The sequence below is a fragment of the Peromyscus maniculatus genome, chromosome 11 (genome assembly GCF_049852395.1).
Source record: "Peromyscus maniculatus bairdii isolate BWxNUB_F1_BW_parent chromosome 11, HU_Pman_BW_mat_3.1, whole genome shotgun sequence".
Classification (NCBI taxonomy): domain Eukaryota; kingdom Metazoa; phylum Chordata; class Mammalia; order Rodentia; family Cricetidae; genus Peromyscus; species Peromyscus maniculatus.
The window spans coordinates 77,345,648-77,369,342 of NC_134862.1; the positions used below are offsets into that span (position 1 = coordinate 77,345,648).

The 23,695-nt window shown below is 44.5% G+C and overlaps 1 protein-coding gene across 4 annotated transcripts in view; it reads right to left on the reverse strand.

Annotated features, from left to right (window-relative positions):
- The window catches only part of Pbx1 (PBX homeobox 1), a 313,260-nt gene that overhangs the window by 288,674 nt on the left and 891 nt on the right, over nt 1-23,695 (reverse strand). For all 4 annotated transcript variants that reach the window (XM_042258536.2, XM_042258538.2, XM_042258535.2 and 1 more), the window contains exon 2: nt 20,360-20,433. In XM_042258536.2, the coding sequence (XP_042114470.1) occupies nt 20,360-20,433 (74 nt within the window). The remainder of the gene's footprint in view (nt 1-20,359; nt 20,434-23,695) is intronic.

Genomic DNA, 23,695 nt, shown 5'->3' on the forward strand with positions numbered 1-23,695 from the left:
GCCCACACGTTTCTGGAATGAACACAAAAGACATCAGTATAGGGTTGGAGAGGTGGCTCAGCAGGAAAAAGCATTTGTCATTAAGGCTGCTGACCTGAGTTTGATCCTTAGAACCCACATGATGGAAGGAGAGAACCAACTCTTGCAAGCTGGGCTCTGTCTTCACCACCGTGTGGGCTATGCCACACACACACACACACACACACACACACACACACACACACACACACACCAATTAATTTAATTTTTTAATGAAATAAAAAACAGGAAAGACACCCAGTATACCTTACCCGAAGAAATGGCAATGATAGCATGCATTTGATGGTCTAGCTATGGGAGCCCATGAACATGGGGACACCTACAGAGTGGAGCTACCTAACCTCAGACATAGAATTTCTGTTTGCCCCAGCTCCTCATCATTCAATCCATCCGTAAATCTCAGAGTTTTTGCTGAAATCAGGTGTGAGGTTGACTCTATGTCATTCATTCGCTACAGAATCCAGCCAGCCAGACTGCTGCACTGGCCTCTCTGGACCGCTAAGTGCTCCTTTCAAGTTTCTGTCGTGGGTAATAGACTCTACTCCCATCTCCTAACCCGCAGTCACACCTCTGTGTCCAGGTCTCACGGGAGCCCCAACTCCGTACTCCCCGTAGGCTCCACCAACTCTCTGTTTTGCAAGGTTTCTCCATCTGTGTCCTCCACGTGCCTACCACCCTGTGACTTCTTCCTCCTCCCTTAAGAGACACAAGCAGTGGTGACAACAGGGGACAGAAAAGAAACTTGAAAGCTGTGTGGTGCTGTGTGACGTACAAAGCACATTACATACACATCTCGGAGGAGAGTCACAGCTCCCCAAGGTGAAAAATGCCTGAATAAAGAATACAGTCCGTGCCCATGTGACATACAAGAAACCGTCCCGGGCGAGGGCAAGGTGGCCCTGGTTATTTATGAACTCTGCAGAACAGGCTCCGTCGGGCGGCTCCAAATGGGTTTTCGAGTTCCCATTCTCCCTTGGAAATGAAAAGGGGAAGATGTTCATTTGTTGAACATTCATTATGTTAATAGTGCTGTGTTGGATGCTTCTTGTAAGAGGGGGATGGCAACATTTCCGCCAAGCACACCCTCCTAGACATCAACGAAAGGATGCACGTCTTCCCTCCCCAGATAGCACACCCCGATTTGTCTCCTGCCTACTTTTCTGAACCCATTAGAGAAATCACTGCACCAGTGGAGAGCCTAAGCACAAGAGATGGCATCCTGAGGAGAGGGGATCTTAAGTCCATTTTCCTATTGGTCTGGCTTAGGCAGCAAAACTCTGAAAGAACTGTGGTTCTTGAAAAGTACCAACAAACACAGGGCAGCACCTGGCACCCACGCACACATCACGTTAGACGGCCTCCTTCCCTTTCACTCGATATCCCCAGAAGGATCCATGTGGTGTTTGAATGACTGAATATATTGCTATCCATAAGCAGCCCTTCTTCAGGGGATGTTAGAGAGAAGAGCCTACATGTTAAAATGTATTTAGTTACATGAGCAGAGGACAATGTTTACCAACTGAAAGGCCATATGTAAATATATATATATATATATATATATGAAACCACCTATCATATATAGGTATCTACCGATAGGTATGTACAGCTCTTAGCTGCTGGGATAGCAAAATTAAGGGGAGTTTCTTGGCAATGGAGGACACAGATGAGAAATCTCAATGGTCTGCGGTTCTGAAGAATGAGAAACGAAAGCTCCCCACTGAAAAGAATCCCAGACAAGACCTGCTTCTAGTGGTCTCCAAACCAAGCCAAAGGGCACACCCTCCTCAAAGCCTGCGAGATCGAGATTGTTGCTCACTACTCAAGACGCCTAATCCCTACCTCCCACCCACCACCCACCCCCCACCCTAGGACAAGACTCAACAGGAAAGCCACAAAAGGAACACAGGACTCAACACTGAAGGGGGCTGGGGAGAACCAGGTTTGTGGGGCACACAAGAGTTCCTTATTACCCCTTGGAGTCATTAGAACTACATCAGGACTGGGGGAGGGGTGTCCCCAGGGCCTGACCCTGAGAAGTGACAGCCAAGTTTGAGATATCACAGACTCTGCCCCCCCCCACCCCGCTAGGAATTTCCATGGGGGAGGGATTGGGGGAGAGTGGGGACAATCTTTCCTTTACTCATCCCCAGGGAGAGGTTTAAATTACACGTGTTCACAGTGGAGGGGGTGGAGGTGGGGTGTGCTGATGAGAGTCCCCTATTCTGTTACAGTATTTCCCTAGCCTGAGGTTCTATTTTGCTTTACCTCAAATAAATAAAATTCTACTTTCATTTCTTTGGGTTTTTTTTGTTGCTTTGTTTTGTTTTGTTTTTAGTATTTTTATAAGACAGAGGAATCCTTTTCTACCATTCCAACTTGATGTGCAGGGAAGAAACGTAAACACATTAGTACAAGCAGACAGAAAGTTGGTGTAATCTGTGGGGAGTGGGAATGGAAGGTTTTACAGAAGGGGAAAGACGGACCATTTGTGAATGGGGATAAAAAGAAGGTACTGAAACTTGAGCCCCTCATTAGAGAAAGCAGCGTCCCCTCCCACCTCCGCCTCTCAACTGAAAGGGTCTGTCTCGCCAGCTTCCTAAATCTGATTATCACTTGTCTTTACACGGTTCTCATGTGTCCCCGTGTGCACACTTCCCACCCCATCATCTCTTCCACAGAAACCCTCTCACACTTCCTAACCCCAAAGTCCAAGATCACAGCTTAGAGCACAGAGAAGCTATTCAACAACTTTTCCCCATTCAGTAACAGGCTGATTACACCACAAACCTCGCTTGGGCATGCATGTCACTGAAGTGATCCAACCAGGCTAAGAGGCATTTCTTTCCATCCTATAGCTTCCTTCCACTCATCAAACCCAAACCTACATAAAATGTATACGCTGGCACCCTTCAGGCGGAGAACACTGATTTTGGAAACAATTTCTTAAGATGTTCAGTCTAAAATAATTAAATCCAAAGTAGATGGAGATAAATTATCCGTGACTTGCCCTTCTTTTTCTCCCTCCTCTATTAATGTTTGTTGAGCATTGAAAATATATATTGGGAGCCTGGAGAGATGGATCAGTGGTTATGGGCACCGGCTGTTCTTCCAGAAGACCCAAGCTCCATTCCCAGCACCCACATGGGGGCTCCCAGCAATCGGTAGGCCTAGTTTTAGCAGTTGTGATGCTCTCATCTGGCTTCCAAGGGCACCAGGCACACAACTGGTACACAGACATACATATAGACAAAATACCCACACACATATAAAATAATTTAAACACACACTTACATGTAATACACTGTCTCGAACAAGCAAAGGGACAACAAAAGCCTGGATAGCTAGGCGTTTAGCGTCTCCAAGCTGAAGCTCACAGTCTCAGCAGTGAATGGGTTCAGGATACACCTTGAGAGCACACTGCAGGTGGGTTAAGTACTGTTCCACATGCTAGTCCCCCTCAAAAGCTTGACCAAAGCTGTGCTGAGTGCCTTTCTCCCAAAGGTGTGCAATTTGAGGGCAAGGTCCAATCTTGCTTTTGCTTGCTTTATACCACTGACATGAGTGAAATGGGAAGCCGAGGAGGGAAATAGGAGAAAGGGAAATCAGATGAAAGTCTCTGCTGTAAATGTATGAACAACTAACAATTACCCACTCCAGTCGAGAGCTGATGCAGTCATCATTAGCCTCTCAAGTCTCTGTTTCCTATGTATGTTCAAGTCTGCCCCTCCTGGTCTTGGGATTCATGCTTATCTGTGAGTCACTTACCAGGAATTGGGTGGAGGTGGAGGTGGCGGGGGGGGGGGGGGGGGGGGGGGGAAATCCAGCCACAACTCTGGTTGCCTAGGATGCCCAGTCAAATCTGCTGGGTTAACAGTAGACTGAAAAAGGGTCCACACCCACTCTTACCCTGTGACCTGGGGATGGGACTGACTTCCTCTAACAGAACTGATGTGAAAAGACAAATCTATGATAGTCACGAGTCCTCTTAGAGGTAACCCCATCCTGGCGGTTTATTTTCTACCTCTCCTGACTGAAAGGAGTCAACCCCCAATCTCCAAAAGGAGAGGTGAGCTGTATTGTGCAAGTATTTTAAACAATCTTACAAACTATTTTACAAAAGATGAGATGTTTATACCCCTATATGACAATTACCTCCCCAATAGCTCCATCCTTGTGTTTGGTTTTTAGGAGATCATAAGTTTTTTAATAATCTAATTATTTTTTATTTTATGTGCATTGGTGTTTTGCCTGTATGTATGTCTGGGGTCCTCTGGAACTGGAGTTACAGACAGTTGTGAACTGCCATATGGGTGCTGGGAATTGAACCCGGGTCTTCTAGAAGAGCAGTCAGTGTTCTTGACTGCTGAGCCATCTCTCCAGCCCCATGATCGTAAGTTTCTTTATGGTATCTAGGCCAAGATTATTTAGTATCCACTGCTGTGTGGACATTAAAAGCTACACCAATTATTTTCAAAAAATTCACTATCTAATGAGGAAAATGGATCACAAACCAATAGTTATAATGGAGGTAGGTCTGTATAAAGGGCTTCAGTAGAATATAATCATTTATTTATTATATCCTCAAGAATGATGCCCATTGTGTCGCTTCTGGAATCTTCTCTGCTATACAGCAGTAGGGAAGAAATTTTGCACAGGGTAAAAAAACCTCTGCTTTCCCTCCCCAACTTATTTCATCTTCAATCCTTTTTTTTTTTTTTAACTTGAAGTGAATTTTTTTTAATTGTCTTTTGTTGCTAAGAAGGGCCAAGTCAAAACTGTGGTCAGTGTCTCTAGAATCTGAGGTGAACAGGTCCTCGGTTGATCCAAAGAGACGGGCTGGGAAGTCACTGAGGAGGAAGGGCGGCAGACATACAGTTTTGCCAGCTAACGATCGCTTGCATTTTTAAAAAAACCTTTTCACTTTTATTCAGTAAAGACCCTTGCACAACGTGCACAGTTTGCTTAGCTGCTTGAATCCCTCACTGACGTGAGGTGAGCAATAAGTAAACAAGAGATGCATTTCTGCTCAGAAAGGGAAGACAATCTCATCCCTGAGCATATAATCAACGAAAAATGACAGGGTGGAGGCGTAAACACAAGGAAATCCCAAATGGCACGTGGGTATTAAGCTTGGGTAGTATGATTAAAGGTGAATTTATTTCTTCTCTTGTAAAAATCTCCTTTTTGAAGGTCTTCTGGGTATGGTACTGTCTTCTAAACAATAAAGTTACACATAGATGTCTTGATTTATCATTGTTGTTACTAATCTGTTCCCTTCCAAGACCTGAGATGAAGAACAGAGAGGCAACACTGTGATTGGTCATCTCTCTAAAGCTGGGCCTCACCCAAAGGTGGAAACTGGCTGCTCTCTGGGCCACCTAGACTTCTTGGAAAGCAGATGTTCCATCTTCAAAAATCACGCACGCACACACGCACGCACGCACGCACGCACGCGTGGAATTGTCCCAGAGGAAAGAAGCGGGTTTTCTGTTGAGACAAGGGTGAGTGTGGAACTAAAAAGTCGGGACTCTTCAGCAGCACCAAGGAGACTTCATTTTGCATCAAATAGAATCACTGAAGGGCCCTGAAGCCTCAGGCTCCACAGGAGGCTGAGAGAGAATGAAGGCAAGGCCAGGGAAGTGTTTGCAAGAATAAGGCCCCACGCCACCCGCCATCTGATGGGTTTCTGTCCACACCCTAGGTTTCTGAGAAGGAGCTAGAGAAGGTAATACACACACACAAGCAAGGATGGTCAACCTAGCTGGAGACCTCTTGTAGAGAGTCATACTCATTGGATGAAAGGAATCAGGCAAAGACCTAATGAAAATCGGCAACAGGCCCAATGAGGAATTTGGTTTTAACCCTCTTTTACTTTAAGTTTTGCTGCAAGGACAGCCCTGGGGCAGGTCAGTTTTTAAAGCCAAGGAAAAAGGACCAGAGAGGAGTACAGAAAAATCATCTGCTATTTAGACAACCAGGTAGGATTCCTGAGTTTCCCCAAAGAATCACCACCACCTGAAGGGTCACTTCATGGGGACAAACGCTTTTGGAGAACAAGTTACACCGGGCACAACAGGTCCCTGCTCAGCTCCTTCGGCAACTCTGCATCTAGGGGATTTCCTTAAACTGTGCGACTCAATTCCCTGTCTTTGAACACTTCAGTAATAACAGCAGCTCTGCCTAAAGCCAGGGCTCTGGCACACCCAGTCACTGTTGTGAGGTGTGGACAGAAGTCTTGGTTCCACTGGAAAGTGAGGACCCCGGTTCTGCTGACATTTTCTGTTCAGTTTCACTCACAATCACTAATCTGCCAGTCTTCACCCCACTCACCCCCTCAGCCCCACATCTCCTGAGATCACTCAGAGGACAGGCAAAAGGAACAGCTTTTCCATCTACACAGCCCGCCACTTTCCTTCCTTGGTTGACAGACGGACGGACAGACTGTGAGTTTGCATGTTCCCAGGGCCAGAGAAGCCTCCAGGGCCAGTGTGTCCTGGTAACTACCCTCCCTGAACAGGCTCCCAGGCCAGTTTTGATGCAAAGAGACAGGCAGCTATTTTCTTCCAGCAGAAGGGCTGGGCAGGCCACAGTGGGAATGCCATCACCCCAATTATCATAAACCTGAAGGAGACAGGTGGTCTAAAGCAGGAGGCCTCAAGGAGCCTTAAGTGAATTCAATGTCTTCTCCCAGCAGGGAAGGAGACTAAGAAACCCGAGAGCTGGGGAAGGGAGGGTATGAATGTGAAGGATGAAGCTAACCATGAAAATTTAATTTGTTAAAATAATGACTAGAGAATGACAGATAATGCACAAATTGTCTACATGCATTTATTAAACACATAATAAATGTGCATATGAGTATATACATATTATATGTGTGTGTGCACCATGATAAAAATTAATTCCACCTTCTAGGGCGCATCATTGTTTGTCTCCCTGCTAGCAAGAACCCTGGAGCACAGAGGCAAATTTCAGCTTCCTCTCGGGCAGATGGAGGCCATGTAGCTTAAGCTGCCCAGGTGAGCAAATGTCACCGAATACCTATTTGGAGGGTGGTAAATTCCAGCTATCTCAGGGAAATGCCAAGTGGTCTCAGGTCACAAGTTTGGCAAATAGCAATTTGGAAGGGGGGAGGGGAGGGCCCAGGGGAGAAAAAGAACAAGAGTATGAACGGGGGAAAGAAGAAAGGAAATGAAGGAGGTTACTGGAACACCAGGCAAGGCCCCAAACACAGTCATTTCTCAGACTGCCTACGCATAAAATGAGAACGGTTTGCTTCCAAGCCAGGGTGGCCACCAACTTCGGCTCTGAAGACTTTTATAGCCACACTCCTGGTCCTAAGGAACACGCCCCGCTCATATCCACAGGCTTGAGTCAGCTGCCCATGGTACAGTGACCATAACCCTGACTTAGGCACCCCATGGGGCTGTGAGCTCCTTGAAGGTAAGGGCCATGATGGGCACAGCCTTGTCCACCCTCTTTCACAGTGATCTGTCCATCAGGCAAGCTTCAGAAACATTTGTCCAGGACTAAAGCAGTGAGTAGGCGGAAACAGAATACGGGCTCTTCGGCCATGACAAGCCACGCCAAGACCGAAAACAAACACTTCGAGACTGAAAACATCAACCCAAACCAGGGGAGAGTTTAACTTTTCCTTTCAACCTGTAGTTTCCCCACAGATGATGTCTCTAAACATCTGGTGAAGCTCGCTAATAAACAACGCAACCTTGCATGGCCTCCCCTCGAGAAGAGCAGTATTCATGTGGTTGGTTGTATTGCAGAGAGAGAGAGGTGGATGACAAGAGGACCTTGGCATGTCAACTGGTCCTGGCATACTTAGGCCAAACCAGAGCCACAGAGCCACATATTTATTTCCTTTGCACTGATGAAAACCAACTAAGAAGGTACCAAACCATCCCAGCCAGTGACAGAGACACCCAGAAAAAGGAGGCAGGGGTACCTAGCCACCTCACTCCATCTTCCACTGTAACTAGGCGGCTGTTACTACTGTTGCTACCTTGCTATTTTAACGACACCTGTACGAGTTCATGTAACATGTGAACTCTTGCCCTGTACCACAACCCTCCCATCCTCTGCCCCAGGGCACAGGGAAGAGAAATAGCCTGTGGAATTAATAACAGGCCTGGTTCTTCAGTGGGCTGGTCCAACACTAGGCTCTTGAAAATTTATGGAGAGAATTAAGTCATAGATATTTTTCCTAGTCGGGAGGCGATCCAACCTTGCTGACTTTCTGCCTCACCACATGGATGCAATGCTACGTTTGGAGGGGTGGTGGGGGTGGGGGTGGGGTCACCCCACCACGCTGTAGAAGGGCAATAATAGGAAAGCACACTGATCCATTGAAGAAGAGCAACCTCAGACCAAGCATGTCTCTCCAAGTGTAACTTTCGAAGAAGAAAAATAAAGTAGTGGGACTTTCAGCAGGAGCCTGATGACAGCCCTTTCCTGCCCTGGCTCCAGCAGGCTAGGTGGGGGGAGGAGGCGCAACTGTGTGCACTGAGCCCCAAATGAGTTGTCTGGCTTCTAAAAACTGGCCCAAATCAGGCAGAGAGCGGCCCCTTTGCACACGTCTCTGAAACAAGGCAAGAGGCCATGTAAGAAACCAGCTAGGACAGAAGGCCTGGAGCCTTCCCCAAGTGTTCGAGAAATCACACCAATCTTTACAAAAACAAACGTCGAAGCTGTCTAAAGCACATCAAGGTTCTTCAGGTTAAAAATTTCCCCAGGGGAAGGTGCTGCACTCCCCATAATAGCTGAGAGAGACGGAAGGGGAGACGGGGAGGTTTGCATGGTAACTTCCTGTTCTATGATTTAACCCAATTCAAGAGATGAAGCAACCACGGGGATATTTATCGATCAGAGCTGAAACAGAGCCAACTAAAAGAGGAGCTGCAAATTGACATGCACGCAGGCAGACCCCAGCCCCCTTCTGAATCTCACTTCTGTATGCAAAACCTCCAGGGCCTGCATTGTCCATTCAGGAAAGTAGCACCCATCACAGGTGACACACGCAGGAACAAAGGCACTGAGAAGAGATCCTGGGGGCCCTGCTGCTGTGGTGGGGGAGTCCAGGCCCGCCTTGAAAGTGTTCAGTGAAGGAAGCAAGATTCCAGAGAAAGAGAATCTTTTCTGGAGAGGCAGTTATCTCTTGTCACCCTTGAGGTCAGCCTGGAGGGGTAAGAAAGCCGTTCTGCAACACCCTCCATCCCACCCGGGCTGATCCCGATCCTTGGCCTCTCCAGCCAGGCACAGGAGGAAAGCAAACAAGTCTCAACACCAGGCAGGCCCTGGGTGCACAATCCCAAGCCTTGCAGACAGGCGCTGAAGACTCAAGACAGGGCCCCACGGTGGCCCTGAGCATCCACCAACTAGCCAACCAGCCTCCCTGTGCTCTCCCCCCCACCCACCCCCCCTCCGGCTGCTACAGGGCTGTACCAGGCCAAGTCCATAGACTTGTGATGACCCAGCCCCTACCCCAGAATACACACGCAGGAGACACCCCAGTGCTTCCGCTAGGCTTAGATCCCCACGTGAGAAGATCATGTCTTAGAAGTACCTGTCCTCAGGTTACCAAAATTCTTCACCACCCCTCAACTTCCTCCAACATCCCGGATTTCTCTTTTCAACCTGATTAGGTCAAAACACTTTCTCGTCTCTTGAATATTCTTGTTTATTGTTGGGCTCTCTCTCTCTCTCTCTCTCTCTCTCTCTCTCTCTCTCTCTCTCTCTCTCTCTCTCTCTCTTTCCCCCTTCATAGGGCTTCGCTCTAAACACCACACTATGACTTCTCTCTCCCGTCTGCACCCCACATCACCAGCCACCAGCACCCATCCAGGATTCTCCGTCCTAAGGGCTTGGAGATGATTGCTGACACACAGCAAGGAGGCCGCACAAAGGCGAGCTGAGCCCAGGTGCTGGCTCTTTGTTTTTAACTGAGTGTTAATGTAGGCTTTGGGCGGGCGGGCGGGCGGGCGGGCAGGGTGGGGGGGTGGGGAGGGGTGGTGGCCAGGTCCAGCCTCTGCTTGCACTGTGTGGTGAGAAATCAGCCCTCAACTCTCAGAGCTATCTGCTCTTTCTGAAGGATGTCGGCCAGGCTCGTTGGTGCTTTCAAGGAGGCTTTCTTTCTTTGTTAGGGACAAAACATAAATGCCAAGTTTCAGCCCTATTAACGATGGTAATTGTTAGAAATCTCTGACAGTGGCAACACTTGAGATCTCAAATCACCCAAAACCTTCAGGAGAAAAAAAAAAAAAAAAAAAAAAAAAAAAAAAAAAAAAAAAAAAAAAAAAAAAAAGAAAAGAAAAGAAAAGCCCAGCTACTCTCTTCCTAATTTAGCCCAGACCAACGGGTAAATGTATTCCTTTGAGCTGCTGGCAGATTCAACTAGTCTAAAAGCAAGACAAAATGTCAACTTTTCTTTTTCCCTTTCTGTCCACACTTCTGCAGGCAAACCCAAGCATCTTTCTAAAAAAAAAAAAAAAAAAAAAAAAAAAAAAACCCTCACTTTAATAAAGTTTCCTGAAGTTTCACTGACAGGTAGGTGGGATGGCATAAAGGCCACCAAGTCACTGTCCAGGTCCATGGTGGAAATGAGACTCAGATTTCCAAACTTCCTGGACTTGACTTCATGAACACAGAAAGGTCTGCATCTTCCCCTCATAACTTCCTATCTGGGATTTCCAATCTAGGATCCCTTAGTTACAAATACATAATAAGCATGAAACATTTTCGGGAGTTGCCAAGCCAACAAGGTAAGCATACTGGCCCCTAGCCGAATAGTTCCATCATAAACATTTTTCAAATTCCATCACTTTTTTTTTCCACCCTCTAGTTTGTCTTATTCAATTCAACTTGATTGATGGAAGTAGCTGTAACATCACCATAACCAGTTTTACGTGACTGCCTAAAAAAGATACAGGGATTCCCAGGCTAAATTAGGACCACCGTCACAATGAGAGAAAACTCTCTCATAAATGCTTAACCTGTCTCCCAGTTTGTGTGCCTAGGCTTGGGAAGGGAGTCATGTTGGGACTCACAGCCTGTAGAATGTAGGGTCAGATTGGTGGCTCTCTATATCCACCCAGACTAGGAAAGCTGAGACCCGAAGATAAATGGGCATTCTCAAAATGACATACTAACATGGAGGCAGAGAGCACCCGACTTGAAGGGCAATGCGTTGGTTCCGTCTAGCAGTTCTATCACCTATAATTCCTCTGACTCGTTCCCATTCTGCTGCAGCTAAAGATAGCAAGATGGCTGTTTGGCCCACTCGGTTATTTTAGGGAACCTCATAGGATTTTGCTAGGGGTAGAAAACCACAGATGAGCAATTATGGAGAGAAATGACTTAGAAAGACACAGAAGATGGTGTGAGGGGGCTGGCTTCGTCCTAGGTCATGGTAGTGCCCGCTGATGGGTGCAGGGTACAAGAACCCTCTCACAAGCCTGCCCATATGTGACCAGCCAGCAGAAGCCAGTTTCTCCAGCTACAGACCCACCAGATCCAGTCTGAGAAAGGCAAGAGCCACTTCTCCCTCAGAGTACAAGAAATTTGCCTAAAACTCAGGAGGCAGAGACAGGCAGATCTCTGTGAGTTCAAGGCTAGCCTGGTCTACAAAGGAAATTCCAGGACAGCCTGTGCTGTTACACAGAGAAACCCTGTCTCGAAGAACAAAACAAAATGAAAAAGAAAGAAATTTGACAAAAGTGGGGAGAAAATATTCCTTCAGATAGCCATTCAATGTTGGGCTGCCCAACAAATACGATGGTAACTCTCAGCCATCAAGCTGAGAAATGCAACCTGGTGAATTAAGCTGCGCTCCACATGGAATATATACACTCCATTTCAAAGCTGAACTACAAAGCAGAGCCCCAAATAGCTCCTTAACATTTAGGGCAATTGCTGGTTGAACACATTTAGGTTAAATGAGATGCAATTCTGAAGTTTACTTTACTTGTTTCTTTGTATTTGTTTTTTTATTGTTTGTTCTTTTGATGGAGCAAACTTAGACGGTTACACACACACACCATCCAGAACAGCATAGGACTGGGTGCAGAAAGTATGCAAGTGTCAGGTAGACAAGTACAAAGAGCATAGTCATCATTGTGACAGCCTCCAAAATCTTGGCTGAGGTGACCAAACATCACATAGTGAGATGGGGCTGTAACCTGGGAGAGAGGTAGTCAACACTAGGTACACCGATTCTGAAAAATAATAGTAGCTGCAATTAATTGAGCACAGGCATTGAACACTGCGTTTCCTGGTGTTGTCCTGTTTCGTCTGTCAAGCGAGCCTGGGTCCTAGGTATTATTTTCACTACAGATGAGGAAATTGATGCCCTGTGAAATCAAATAACTAATGCGATTTGACCCGGTTGGTTTGACTGCAAGTCCATGCTTTAGCATTTTAAGTTGCTACTGAGAATTGCTGTTGTTTTCCAAGAGTCTTCCTCCCCAGGGATGTGGCATATGTTACTCCAGTGTTAGAGACTTGTTGCTTTGGTTCACCTCACTCTTTAGCACGCTAACTGTTACGAGAGAAGTTCCATGAAAATCCTGATCATGAATATTTTGTGTAAAATAAACGTTTCAAAGTATGCCCTTTTTCACTGAGCTTAAAGACTGACTCAAGGATGGGAGAAAGCACACAATAGCATCCTAAACTTGGAAAAGAAAGGGTTCTGGTCAGAGAAGGGAGTAAAAAACTGGATGACTAAGAAGGCTGAAGAGAAAACCCAGTCTCACACATAACAGGACTCAAGAATATGTCTACTGCAACTGTACATTAAATCAAATAGCTGATTTATTATTTTTGTTGGTTTGTTTTTAAATACTGTACCCACTGCAGGGACTCTGAAAAAGATTTTGGCATGTCCTCATGCCAAATCTAGCCATAGTTACCAAGTGACCTACCATTGCCCCTCCCGACTTATGGAAGACATACACCCCCACGTATACGTACACAGCAACCGTATTCACAACAGCCAAAAGGGGCAGACAACCCAACTGTCTATCCACTGATGAATGGATAAACAAATGTGTCGTATCCATTCAGTGAAATACTATTTGGCTGGGAAAAGATACGAAGAGTTCTCACATGTATGTTGAACTGTGGACAAATCTTAAAAACAGGTAAAGTGGGAGAACCTAGTCACGAAGTGAACGGTACCATGCACAGAGGCAGAATCTGACATCAGGGTCTGTTAGGGTCCAGGCACGGGAGAAGGAGACATGGCCCAAGTGGTGATGATTACTGGATTAGGAGAGGACCCAAATGTTCTAAAACTAGATTGTGGTGCTAAGTGCAGAGCTCTGTGAAAACACGAAAACCCACTGAACTGTACTTTGTGTACAGGTGAATTTCATGGTATATAAATTACATTTCGAACATATGCTTAAAAGAATAACATGAAGAAGCAGTAGCCTGATGTGTGTCAAGAAACCAATCTCTGTGACGAAGATGGTATTTCTCCTAAATACAGAACATATTGGGAAGCTAGGGAAAGGTCATGTGGTTCTGACTTCTTCTTATGACGTTCCCACCTTGAAGTTTGGCAGGTTGAACGGAGGGATCTGGGCATGCTCAGAGAAAGCATTTTCACTCCGGACGCACTGTCTTCAGGAGGTGCTGCTGGGGGAACATGTAAATCTACAGCATATGCAATCCTAGCTAGCTGGGTGGTGGTTATATGGGAAGAACATGATTAGAAGTCCTTGTCTTTCCTCTTCATCATTCTGTACCCTGCCCTTCTTCTGGCTAAGCACAGCTAATTCTCACTAGAAGAAAATACATGAGAAACAAAAGACGCTACCCTTAAATTCAACAATTTTTCTCTTTCAAGCCTTGGAATTGGCTCAGCCCTTAGGGACCATCTGGTGGAGGTCTCTCTCTTTCATGTAAGAAAATAGGGCCAGAAACCATAAAACCTGCTGGCCCTGGATGTTTACACCAGGCACTGTAATTTACATCGACTCCCTCGTTTAATCCTCCCAGTGACCCTTCAACATACATTTAAGCTTGGGAGGGTACTCAGGAAAAGGATGGCACACACCCAAGTGTGGATATTGGGGTCTCAAGAGAGGATCACCATAGCAACAGACAGGTCACCATAGCAACAGATAACTATCAGATTATTTAGAGAGGTATCACTGTGACCTTTATTTTTATAAAAAAGCAAAGTAAGTCTCAGAGAAGTTTAGCAACTTAAATAAGGTCACACAGCAAAAAAGAAGCAGATCAAGGAGGCTGGCTGTAGAAACCAAGTAGTTAACTGCCAACAACTGTCACAGTTTCTCCTAAAATTAAGAAGTTTGCCTGTGGTCTTAAAATTGGTTAATTGTAAGTAATACAGCCAACAACAAGGATGAAGCATCCATCCCAACATTCCCTTATTGACAGTTTCCACAAGAAGGTAAAGCTTTAGGCCACAGTAAAAGGGATGGACTTTGACCCCACAGAGCCTTGGTTTTCACTCCTACTGAGACAGAAAGGAGCCTTCTGGCAGGTCACTAGTGACCTTGTTCTGCCATCCCAGGAGACAGGCTCCACAGTCCCATGACAACCTATACCTGTACCTTTTACACCCTGGGAGCCATCTTGCCAACTGAAAAGAAATGCTGTCTCTGAGATGCCAAGGGGGCAAAACAGACACTCAGAGCCCGCCCCCGTCCCCAGACAAGGAACGGTCCTCTTCCATCCTAACAAGGCAGCAGGCACATGTTTTTGCAGTCTCAAGGGGTTGATGAAGGGTACCCTGAGAGGGTCCCTGACAGGAAGCCAGTGAAATTCACACAAAATACTCAGGAATCCTGTATCCACTCTGTTCCTAGGTCTTGCCACAGCATCTCAAGTTTAGGACCGGGATGGAGCAAGAACTGGTGTATTCCCCTAATCCAGGTTAGCAAGGCAACAGAAAGGAGCTGGGACTTCGGATGATTAAAAAAAAACAAAACAGAAAGGAGGCATGGTTGCCTGTACCCTTAATCCCAACATGTGGGGTACAGAGGCAGAGGCGGGTGCATCACTAGGAGTTCAAGGCCAGCCTGGTGTATATAACACATGACTCGTTCTCGGGCAGCCAGAGCTACACAGTGAGACCCTGCCTCAAAAAAAAAAAAAAAAAAAAAAAAAAAAAATGTTTACCTTGGCTAGTATAACAAGTCTGTGACTATGAGATCTTTTCTCAAACAAGTAAATATAAATATAAAGATATATAGATAGATATCCATATATGTATATATGTACATACCTATGTATGTATGGATACATACACACTTACATATATAAAACCAAGTTCAGACATTATACATCCTTCTAAAAGATATTGAGGCTCAGCTTTCCTAAGGAATACACACAATGTAGGTTCAACAGAAGCCAGGGGCCAGTGAGGTGACTGACGGTAAAGGTGCTTGCACAGCTCAGCCTGACACCTGAGTTCCATCCCCAGAGCCCATGTGATGAAAGGTGAGAACCGATCCCTGAAAGTTGTTCTCTTACCTCCACACATCTGTCAGGGCACTCCTCACCCCACATCACCCCCACAAATAAATACATCAATATAAAATTATTTTTTTTTTAATTTAAGGTGCCCGAACTCTGTTTTAAAAACTCCCATGCCTTTGTGTTTACACATGCCAATATCTAGTCTGCGTTTGTTTGCTTGTTCAGGGCTATTTCTGTAGTTTTGCCAAGAATGGGAGAAAATTTATGGATATCAACAGAACACGGAGGCAAAGCCTTCCAAAGGCTGGGCCCCAGTTCAGAGCTGAGTCCTTGAATCTCCGGTAGATCTCAGACTCTCCTACATTATGCACACAGCCCACCAGTCTGCAGCCCTGTCTGCAGCTCCTGTACCTCGTCCTAGCGGCTTCTCCCTTGCACACGGCGTCTTGCAGAGTCTCCATGCAAACTGTCTCTCAAGTTCAATCCAGATTAGAAAACAAACAACACATAACCCCCCCCATCTCTTTTGAGAAGCTATGAGCAAATCATACTCTATACCCTCTTCCTCCATCTCTAGAGCTCCAACGTCTGGAAACCCACTTTCAAGGAATGGGAAGATACCGAAATACCATTCTCTCTCAGAGTCACACTGCAGGTCCACAGTCAGTGTGCGTCCCTGTGAGAGGTGGTTATGGGGTAACGTTGTGTTGGGGACTCTCCTTCATTTGCTGCTCTTTCCTTTTGAGCCCTTTCGACCCCAAATCCAGCCCTAAAGGACCAAATTCGCAACTCCCCAGCTGTGTGTTTTTAAAAGGTTTTGCAGTTGCCAAGCCATGAATGTGGGCTCCTCCAACACTCCCACCCAGCTCCAAAAGGGACCTGACGGGAGGCCGCTCCAGACTGTCCACAGCTATTTCAGTCTTGTTCTGCTTAAGGAACAAGGTCATTTGTGTTTTTCGAAGTCACAAACAGCTTCCTTCCACAGTTAACCCCCATTACACACACACACACACACACACACACACACACACACACACACACACACCACGAGTCTCTAGTTGTTCAAAGGGAAGAGAAAAGAAGTAGGGGTCCCATCATGTAACTGCTATGGCAGGCAGGCAAGAATAAAAAAGGAAATAAAGTAGTAGAACTGAAAACAGATCCTACAGCGCCATGATGGGGGTGTTAATTGAACACAGACAGAAAGAGAAAGACGAGAACAAAAGAGTGTTAAAGGAGGGGGGGAATCAGTTTTCCAGACCTCCTCCAATTATTTGATTGAACTTGAGCGCAGGTTACACTCGGTGAAAACTTAGCTGAGGCGTGCCAGAGACAGCTATTCGGTTCTAAAATTAAAAGTCACTCATAACTGCAGCTTGCTCACAGGTGTCTGTAACTATTCTCTATGTTGTAAACAAACGTCGCTTTTCACCTTTTCTACATTTTTAAACCTCTGCGATTTTGGACGGAGAAGTGTAAACATTTAAAAGAAATCAAGAAACCTTGTAAGTACTTATGAAATATGCTGGGTCTATTTTTACAGAAAGTCAATTTGTTTTGACTTTTTTCTCTACCCCTCTGTCCCATCAACCCATTTTCCAGCCCACATAGACACAGGCAAAGCAGCCTATCGCTAACATGTCAGAGAAGCAGCGCCGGTTCTTAAAAAAAAAAAAAAAAAAAAAAAAAAAAAAAAAATTTTGACTGAAAATGACCCAAGCTCTGTGCTTAAGATTCTATGATCCCAGACTGAACATGCAGCTAAACGCCACATTACCTTGCTGTAGGTCTCCAACAGGTTTGCTTGCTGCTGACTGCAATTTGCAACCTGAATGTTTTGTTGGCATTTTTTTTATCCTAGCGTTTATTTTTTAAAAAGCATGAAGTATCAAAATAAACACTTCCCCACACTCTTAGAGCAAAACACACAAAGTAGTCCATCTACTTTTCAAAATCCCGAAGTAATTTCCGACTTAAATACCCATCAATCAACTATAATTCAGGCACTGCTGTCTTCTTTGGGTATTATGCACGTGTTTTTGTTTTTGTTTTTTAAGTACCAAAAGGTTGGTAAGATGTCTTAGCCAGTTTTCCTACTTACTTCCAACTAAATTATTAGCAAAATCCAAAAAACAAAAAGCAGCAAGCCCCCCCCCCCATGCCAACACGCACACACATACATACACACCAGCTCATTTCCAGAAGCCTGCCTAGGTGAACCAGGGGGAGCCACAGTGAGTACCTAGAACTGTTCCACCTCGAGTGGCCTTCGCAGGGCTTCAGGTAGCCCTCAGAAACACTTACTCCATGCTATGAATGTTGACAGTCCCAATAAGAAAAGTCCCCAAACAGCAAAGGAGACGTGTTAACTGATCTTTCAAACCATCTTTTTACTAGTTCTGGATCGAGAGAGGGAAACACACAGACTGACGGACACACAGACAGGAAAGGGCAGTCAGTGAGCGATGTGCAACTTTACAGACACTTTGCATTCTCCCAGGGTGCATCAAAGGCATGGAAGATGTGCAGGCAGCCCAGAGCCTGGGTGGAGAAGTCAAGGTACTTGGAAATAAAAGCTTGTTTTGAACATGGTACTGTCTGTTCTACCTTTGACATCAAGGACGGTTCCTTCCCTGCAGCCTCCCAACACTCAAGTGGAAGAATAAAGGTGAGTTCACACTCCCCCTACTCCCCCTACTCAGGCGTCCTCTCCATAGAGCCCTGGTTTGTAGCCCTTTTCACGCAGGGGACAATCACCATTCACATTACTTCATAGACCATTCTTTAAAACACCCTGTATCACCAATACCGCACAGAACTTTAAATTAGATCATTTTTAAGACTCCAACCATAGACACGTTAACATAAAAAAAAATTTTAAAAGACATCTTCCAATCAAAAGAACACTGTTTTGGCCAATACCGCAAGCTCCCACCCAGTACCTGTAGCCAATATTAATCAAGAACAAAGTCTTTAGCGCGCACCTGAATCGGACCTCTATTCACACCCACCCACTTTGATCTACCACCTCAGCAGGTTTTAATTAGGAGACCAGAATTAAACACTTCGGCCATGATGTACAAGTCAGTGACCCGACTGGTGCCCTTCCCATTAAAAATATGATAGAGTGTCTTTCAAAAGAAACTCTCCTTCAGGACCTTTATGCCCTGTTCCTTTTTATTTTGACTCCAAATTTCACGAACCAAGATTAACAAAACTCCAACTCTACGAGAAACAAAACCTGAGGCTCAAAGTGAACACCCCCCACTGGAGACTTAAGAAGAAAAAGAAAAAAGGGAGGAAAAAAGGAGAGAAAAGGACACATATGCACACGTGCCCACAGCTTCTCTGCGTTAATAGACAGAAAGGAAGAAATTAAAAACAAAAAACTAAAATTGTGACCAACTGAGGAAGAGCTCCTTTGATATTAGTATGCACAATCAATACATCTCTTCAAAGGCGTCTCTCTCGGCTCAAGCGACGCAATTATCAGCTTTGCAATAAGGTAAGGTCCTGGCACAGCCACCTGGATGACTCAGAGGTCTCAGCAGCCCCCTCAGGTGCTTTGTCTGGGATGTTCTACACTACACAAGTACCAGTCAACAAAGGAGCTGTTTACTAATTTCGCAGACATTTGAAAGACCCGAGTAATTACATATTCAATCAATGGTGACCTCCCGAAAAGATTCTTTTTTTTTCAAACAGATAAATCCAGAGAGTCCTTAAGAGAGAGAGAGAGAGGAGAGCCACCCTCCGTGCCCTCCGCCTCCTTTCCATGTGTAACTATCAATGTATATCAACCGAGCATGCAATCATATCTATTGTCACTTTCACTCACATCACACCCTTGCTTATATGGTTTAGATATGAATTATTGACTGTTATACACCTTGTTGTAAAAAATAAATAAATAAACGGGATGGCAGGTACTTTGCCCGGCTTTAAAGTGGGCAAGAAAGTCTGTGAGACCAGCAGCCGATCCCCGTTTCCTGCAAGCACCCCTCAGTGCCCTCTTTACGCCCCGGCTTCAGATTGCCTTCTGGACTCTTTCTTCTTACAAGGGAGCGATTTAACCCACTTTGGAAAATTAAGGACCAAAATAAAGAAACAAGAGGACAGTTGCTAAGTGCCCTTTTCTCTGCGCATCTGTTGTTTAGGAACACCTCTGATTGATGACTGCGATATTTTAATTGTTGCTTTAAAATTTAAATGCCCTCCTGGGATGTGTTATAAGTGTGTTAGTCTATGATATGAGGTTTAGAAAGTAGAAAAACAACAGAGGGAATGATCTCAGGATAATATAGTGCCCCAAATCCAAAGAGGGTCCCTCCTAGGAAAACCAAAGGCCAATTCCAAAGCCGGTGTCACCTAGCTGTATAGCTCATTCCACAAAGGTGTTTGAAGACGCTCTTTTGAGAACCTCAAGTTGGTTGCTCTGTGTAAATACAAATCACAAGAGTGGCCCAAAGAAAGGAAGCTGAACAGTTTAGCTCTCACACCTCTCCACCCCAATAGCAGGGGTGCGAGGGATGGGGGCAATTATAGATGAAAATAGATTCCTTCAGGAAACGGACTTTTACTTTCATATTTTCCCCCCAAAGGCATATCATTCTACACATTTCCAGTCGGAACCTCTGCCTTAGCCCCAATTTCAAAAACAGTTGGGGCCAGATTTAAAGAAAATAGACCGCTTAAAATCAGCTGTCAAAGACGTTCCCCTTTAGAGAAGGCAGAAACGTCTTCCATGGCAGCACTCGTATTCTAAAATGTTAAGATCCCAAGAAGAGCAGGAAGGCTACAGGTTCAGTGATTTGACTAGCCAAAGAAAAACACCCAAAGGTTGGATTTTCATCCCTACCTGTTTTCTCTTTGATTTCACACAACACGTTAAACAAGGCGGGCTTCATTCTGTGGCAGTTCAAAGCATGTTTTCTGCAAGAAAAAAACAACAACAACAACAAACACAACAGCTTAGGTGGACACTCAGGATCAAAGTGACAAGGTACACTCCAAGCCTAACTCTGTGGCATGCTTCAGTTGTTTTTATGACTTAATATACAAAGTCCCACCATAGGAAAAGAAGCAATGGTAATTAGCAGTGAGAGGAGGGATTTAACTACAGAGCAGAAATAACCTAAATTATGCCCATTAGGGAAAGGGTTTTCTTTCTTTTCCTCTTTCTTTCTGTTTTTTTTTTTTTCCTCCCCTTGGTAAGTAGTTAAATCAAAGTGGAATTCTTCAACCAGTTATCATATTGAAGATAATGAACGCAGCAAGGCCAAATGCATAGGTTAACAGTTCTGTGTACTGTCTGCAAGAACCACAGCCTAGGAGCTATCTGCCTGTGTGTGTGTGTGTGTGTGTGTGTGTGTGTGTGTGTGTGTGTTTTCAAATTTAATTCATCCATGTGTTCGAATTCATTCCGCAGATGCCCCTGTATTCTCATAAACATAAGATGCTTGAAAGGTCTTGTGAGTAGAACTGTCAATTTATAAAATTTCAGTCCCCAAGTTAAAGAGTATGGAAATGCGTTGCCAGGGGGCAAACATACCCAGATGGGGAATAAATTCATTTCTCTGTGTTCACATTATGGCTCTTGTGCGCACACGGCTTATTTGCAGGTGTTGAAATTCAATTATTTACAATTAGGACCTTGCACCCACTGGGGAAAAAATAAATACAATTTTGCCTTTTAGATTAGTGATTTACCTGGTTCCCGTGGCCGTGCACGTTTGTACTCAGAATGCACTTGAGGAACAGAACAATGCCCTTCCTTCTAGTTTATTATGGACTCACTTAGCAGAATGATATTGTTTTGGAAATAAAATACTGATCTTATCAGCTACTAGCACAGGGAATTCTGTTTACTAACTAAATGTATGTGTAAAGATAAGCAGAAAACCCTGGCACTCAAAACACATTCAATTCTTTTTCAATCAGTTTTAAAGTTAAAAAAAAAAAAAAAAAAGACATGTCTTCCAGAGGAGCAGAGATTACCTACATACTCTATACTGTGGATCAGGGGAATCATAAACTCAAAATTCAAAAATGCACACACACACACACACACACACACACACACACACACACACACACACACCATCTAAAACAGTCATAGCTTACTTTCTAGATCAACAAATATACACTGCAAATATGTAAGTAGGAAGAAGGAAAAAGCTCAATATTCTAAGTAGTTATATTGTTTCAGGGGGAAATAAAGAGGTTAGAAATTAAGTTCTCAGGAGAGGTTAAAAACAGACTGAAAACATTTCAGTGTATTTAAGATCTTTCCTGGGTCTTTAAAAATACTTCCCACTCATCATCCGTTTTTGTTTTTGTTTTTTAACACAGGCCCAAATGCAAAGAATTGGCAGCTCCCTCTAGAAGCTCTGCTTCCCCACACCACACAAACGGGGTTAGAGAGAGACAACTGGATTCTTCCCCCGTCCCCAAACTGCATCTGATCTGTCTCAGCATCTAGGCCATTAAAGGGGATACCCGCTGAGAAGTGTTTGTCCTCAGTTTCACAAAAAGAGAGACCAGAAAAGTAGCGAGGCTCCAAGCTCACTGGCCTCTTCCACTTCATGAACTTGTGATCAAACCAGCTTATCCGTGGTGTCTGTGTGTATTTTTCTGGAACAATGTTATGGAGAAATCGGTTCCAATTCAAGAGAGAATTGTCAGTGGGGAGCCTCTCGTCTGCCATACCCATTAGCTTTTCTTCAGATAATAACATTCAAAAAGAGCACCAATTAATTTTTCAAAAATCTTTTCCCCCACCATTAAAAGCATGAAAATAGGGTGGGGGGGGGAGTCTTTTAACATTCCCAAGTTTTTAGGCTCCCTAAGCCTTAGCACTTTTAAGTTTACATGTTCCATGTGTTAGCAGCTACAATGAGCGTAATTCATAACATGCGTGCTTTTTGCTGCTTCCTCTTATATTCTCAAGACTGTTTCTCTTACATAAAACTCATATTATGTCTTATCCACATAACTAAGTCTCATAAGGGCTACTCTTTCTGTAAGGTGTTTAAGAAAATTCCAAAGCAAAATAGAAAAGTACTCGGAGATTTAACAAAGCTGAGTGATTGTGTGGACATATGTGACCATTGGATTTTTTTTTTTTTTAATCCTTCCTATCTGAGTTAGGCCTTGAGCAAGCTGTTAGTGGCTTTTGCCATTTTAACCTGTGTTTTCATTTTGAAAGAGGATTTGCTGTAAAAATCCAAGAGTCAAGAACCTGGAGGTGGGTTCAGTTAAGGAAGTCCGAGTTCCACAGTTGTATTCCTTCATGTCCTGTCCTACTGAAATACAGAAAATTCATACGTGCTTTCATTTCAATTTAGTTACACTCTAAGTGATCCTGGAAGAGGCACGGGGCAGAGAATCTGCTTGATATTTGTTCGCACCCCTTTATAAAGGACCACACATAACTGTCCTAGGAAGGTGAGATACCAACTCAAATTACGAGACAATAAAGTTAAACTCAAAATCAGAGTCTCTTCAAACTAACAAAACAGTCTTCAAAGCAAAATTATCTTTCCTTTCTCCCCATTTTCTTTTTCTAAATACAAAAAGGAGTGACTGTAAGATATTTTCTTCCTGTCTGACATCTAACACAGAACTACCCCGCTTTTTGTTTATTTGTTTGTTTGTTTTGGGTGGAGAGTGAGAAAAGAGAAAAGACCCCCCCCAAAAAAAAAAAAGATTATAGAGGAGTAAATGAAGACGGAAAATCAAACTTACTGAATTATCTAAGGACTCAGTGGAATCTGCAAATAAAGTGTTCTTGGGACATTTTTTTATTTTGTCATGTTCCGAAGTCCCTCAACTACAGAAGGCAAGGAATGCCGCTCGGAACTTGACAATTCTGCTTTCCTGGTAGACTTTTTTAAAGCAGTTTAAAAAAAAAAAAAAAAAGTGCCGAGGGCCGCTTTCGGATTAGTTGGCGCATTTTCGGCGTGGCTGCGTGTTTGTGTGCATTCATACAAATACCTCTAACAGACACACACGCACAGTATCTACACACAGCCATATCACCGCACGGGCGAGCACACTTTCGATAACAACGCTTCTTTAAATTTTACTCCTCCGCCATGGAGTTGCTTGTCAAAATGAGAAAAGAAACAACATTTTTTTAAAAGAAAGCGCTGTGGTGATTCGGTTCCCATTGTTTCCCCCTGCGAGAGGGAGG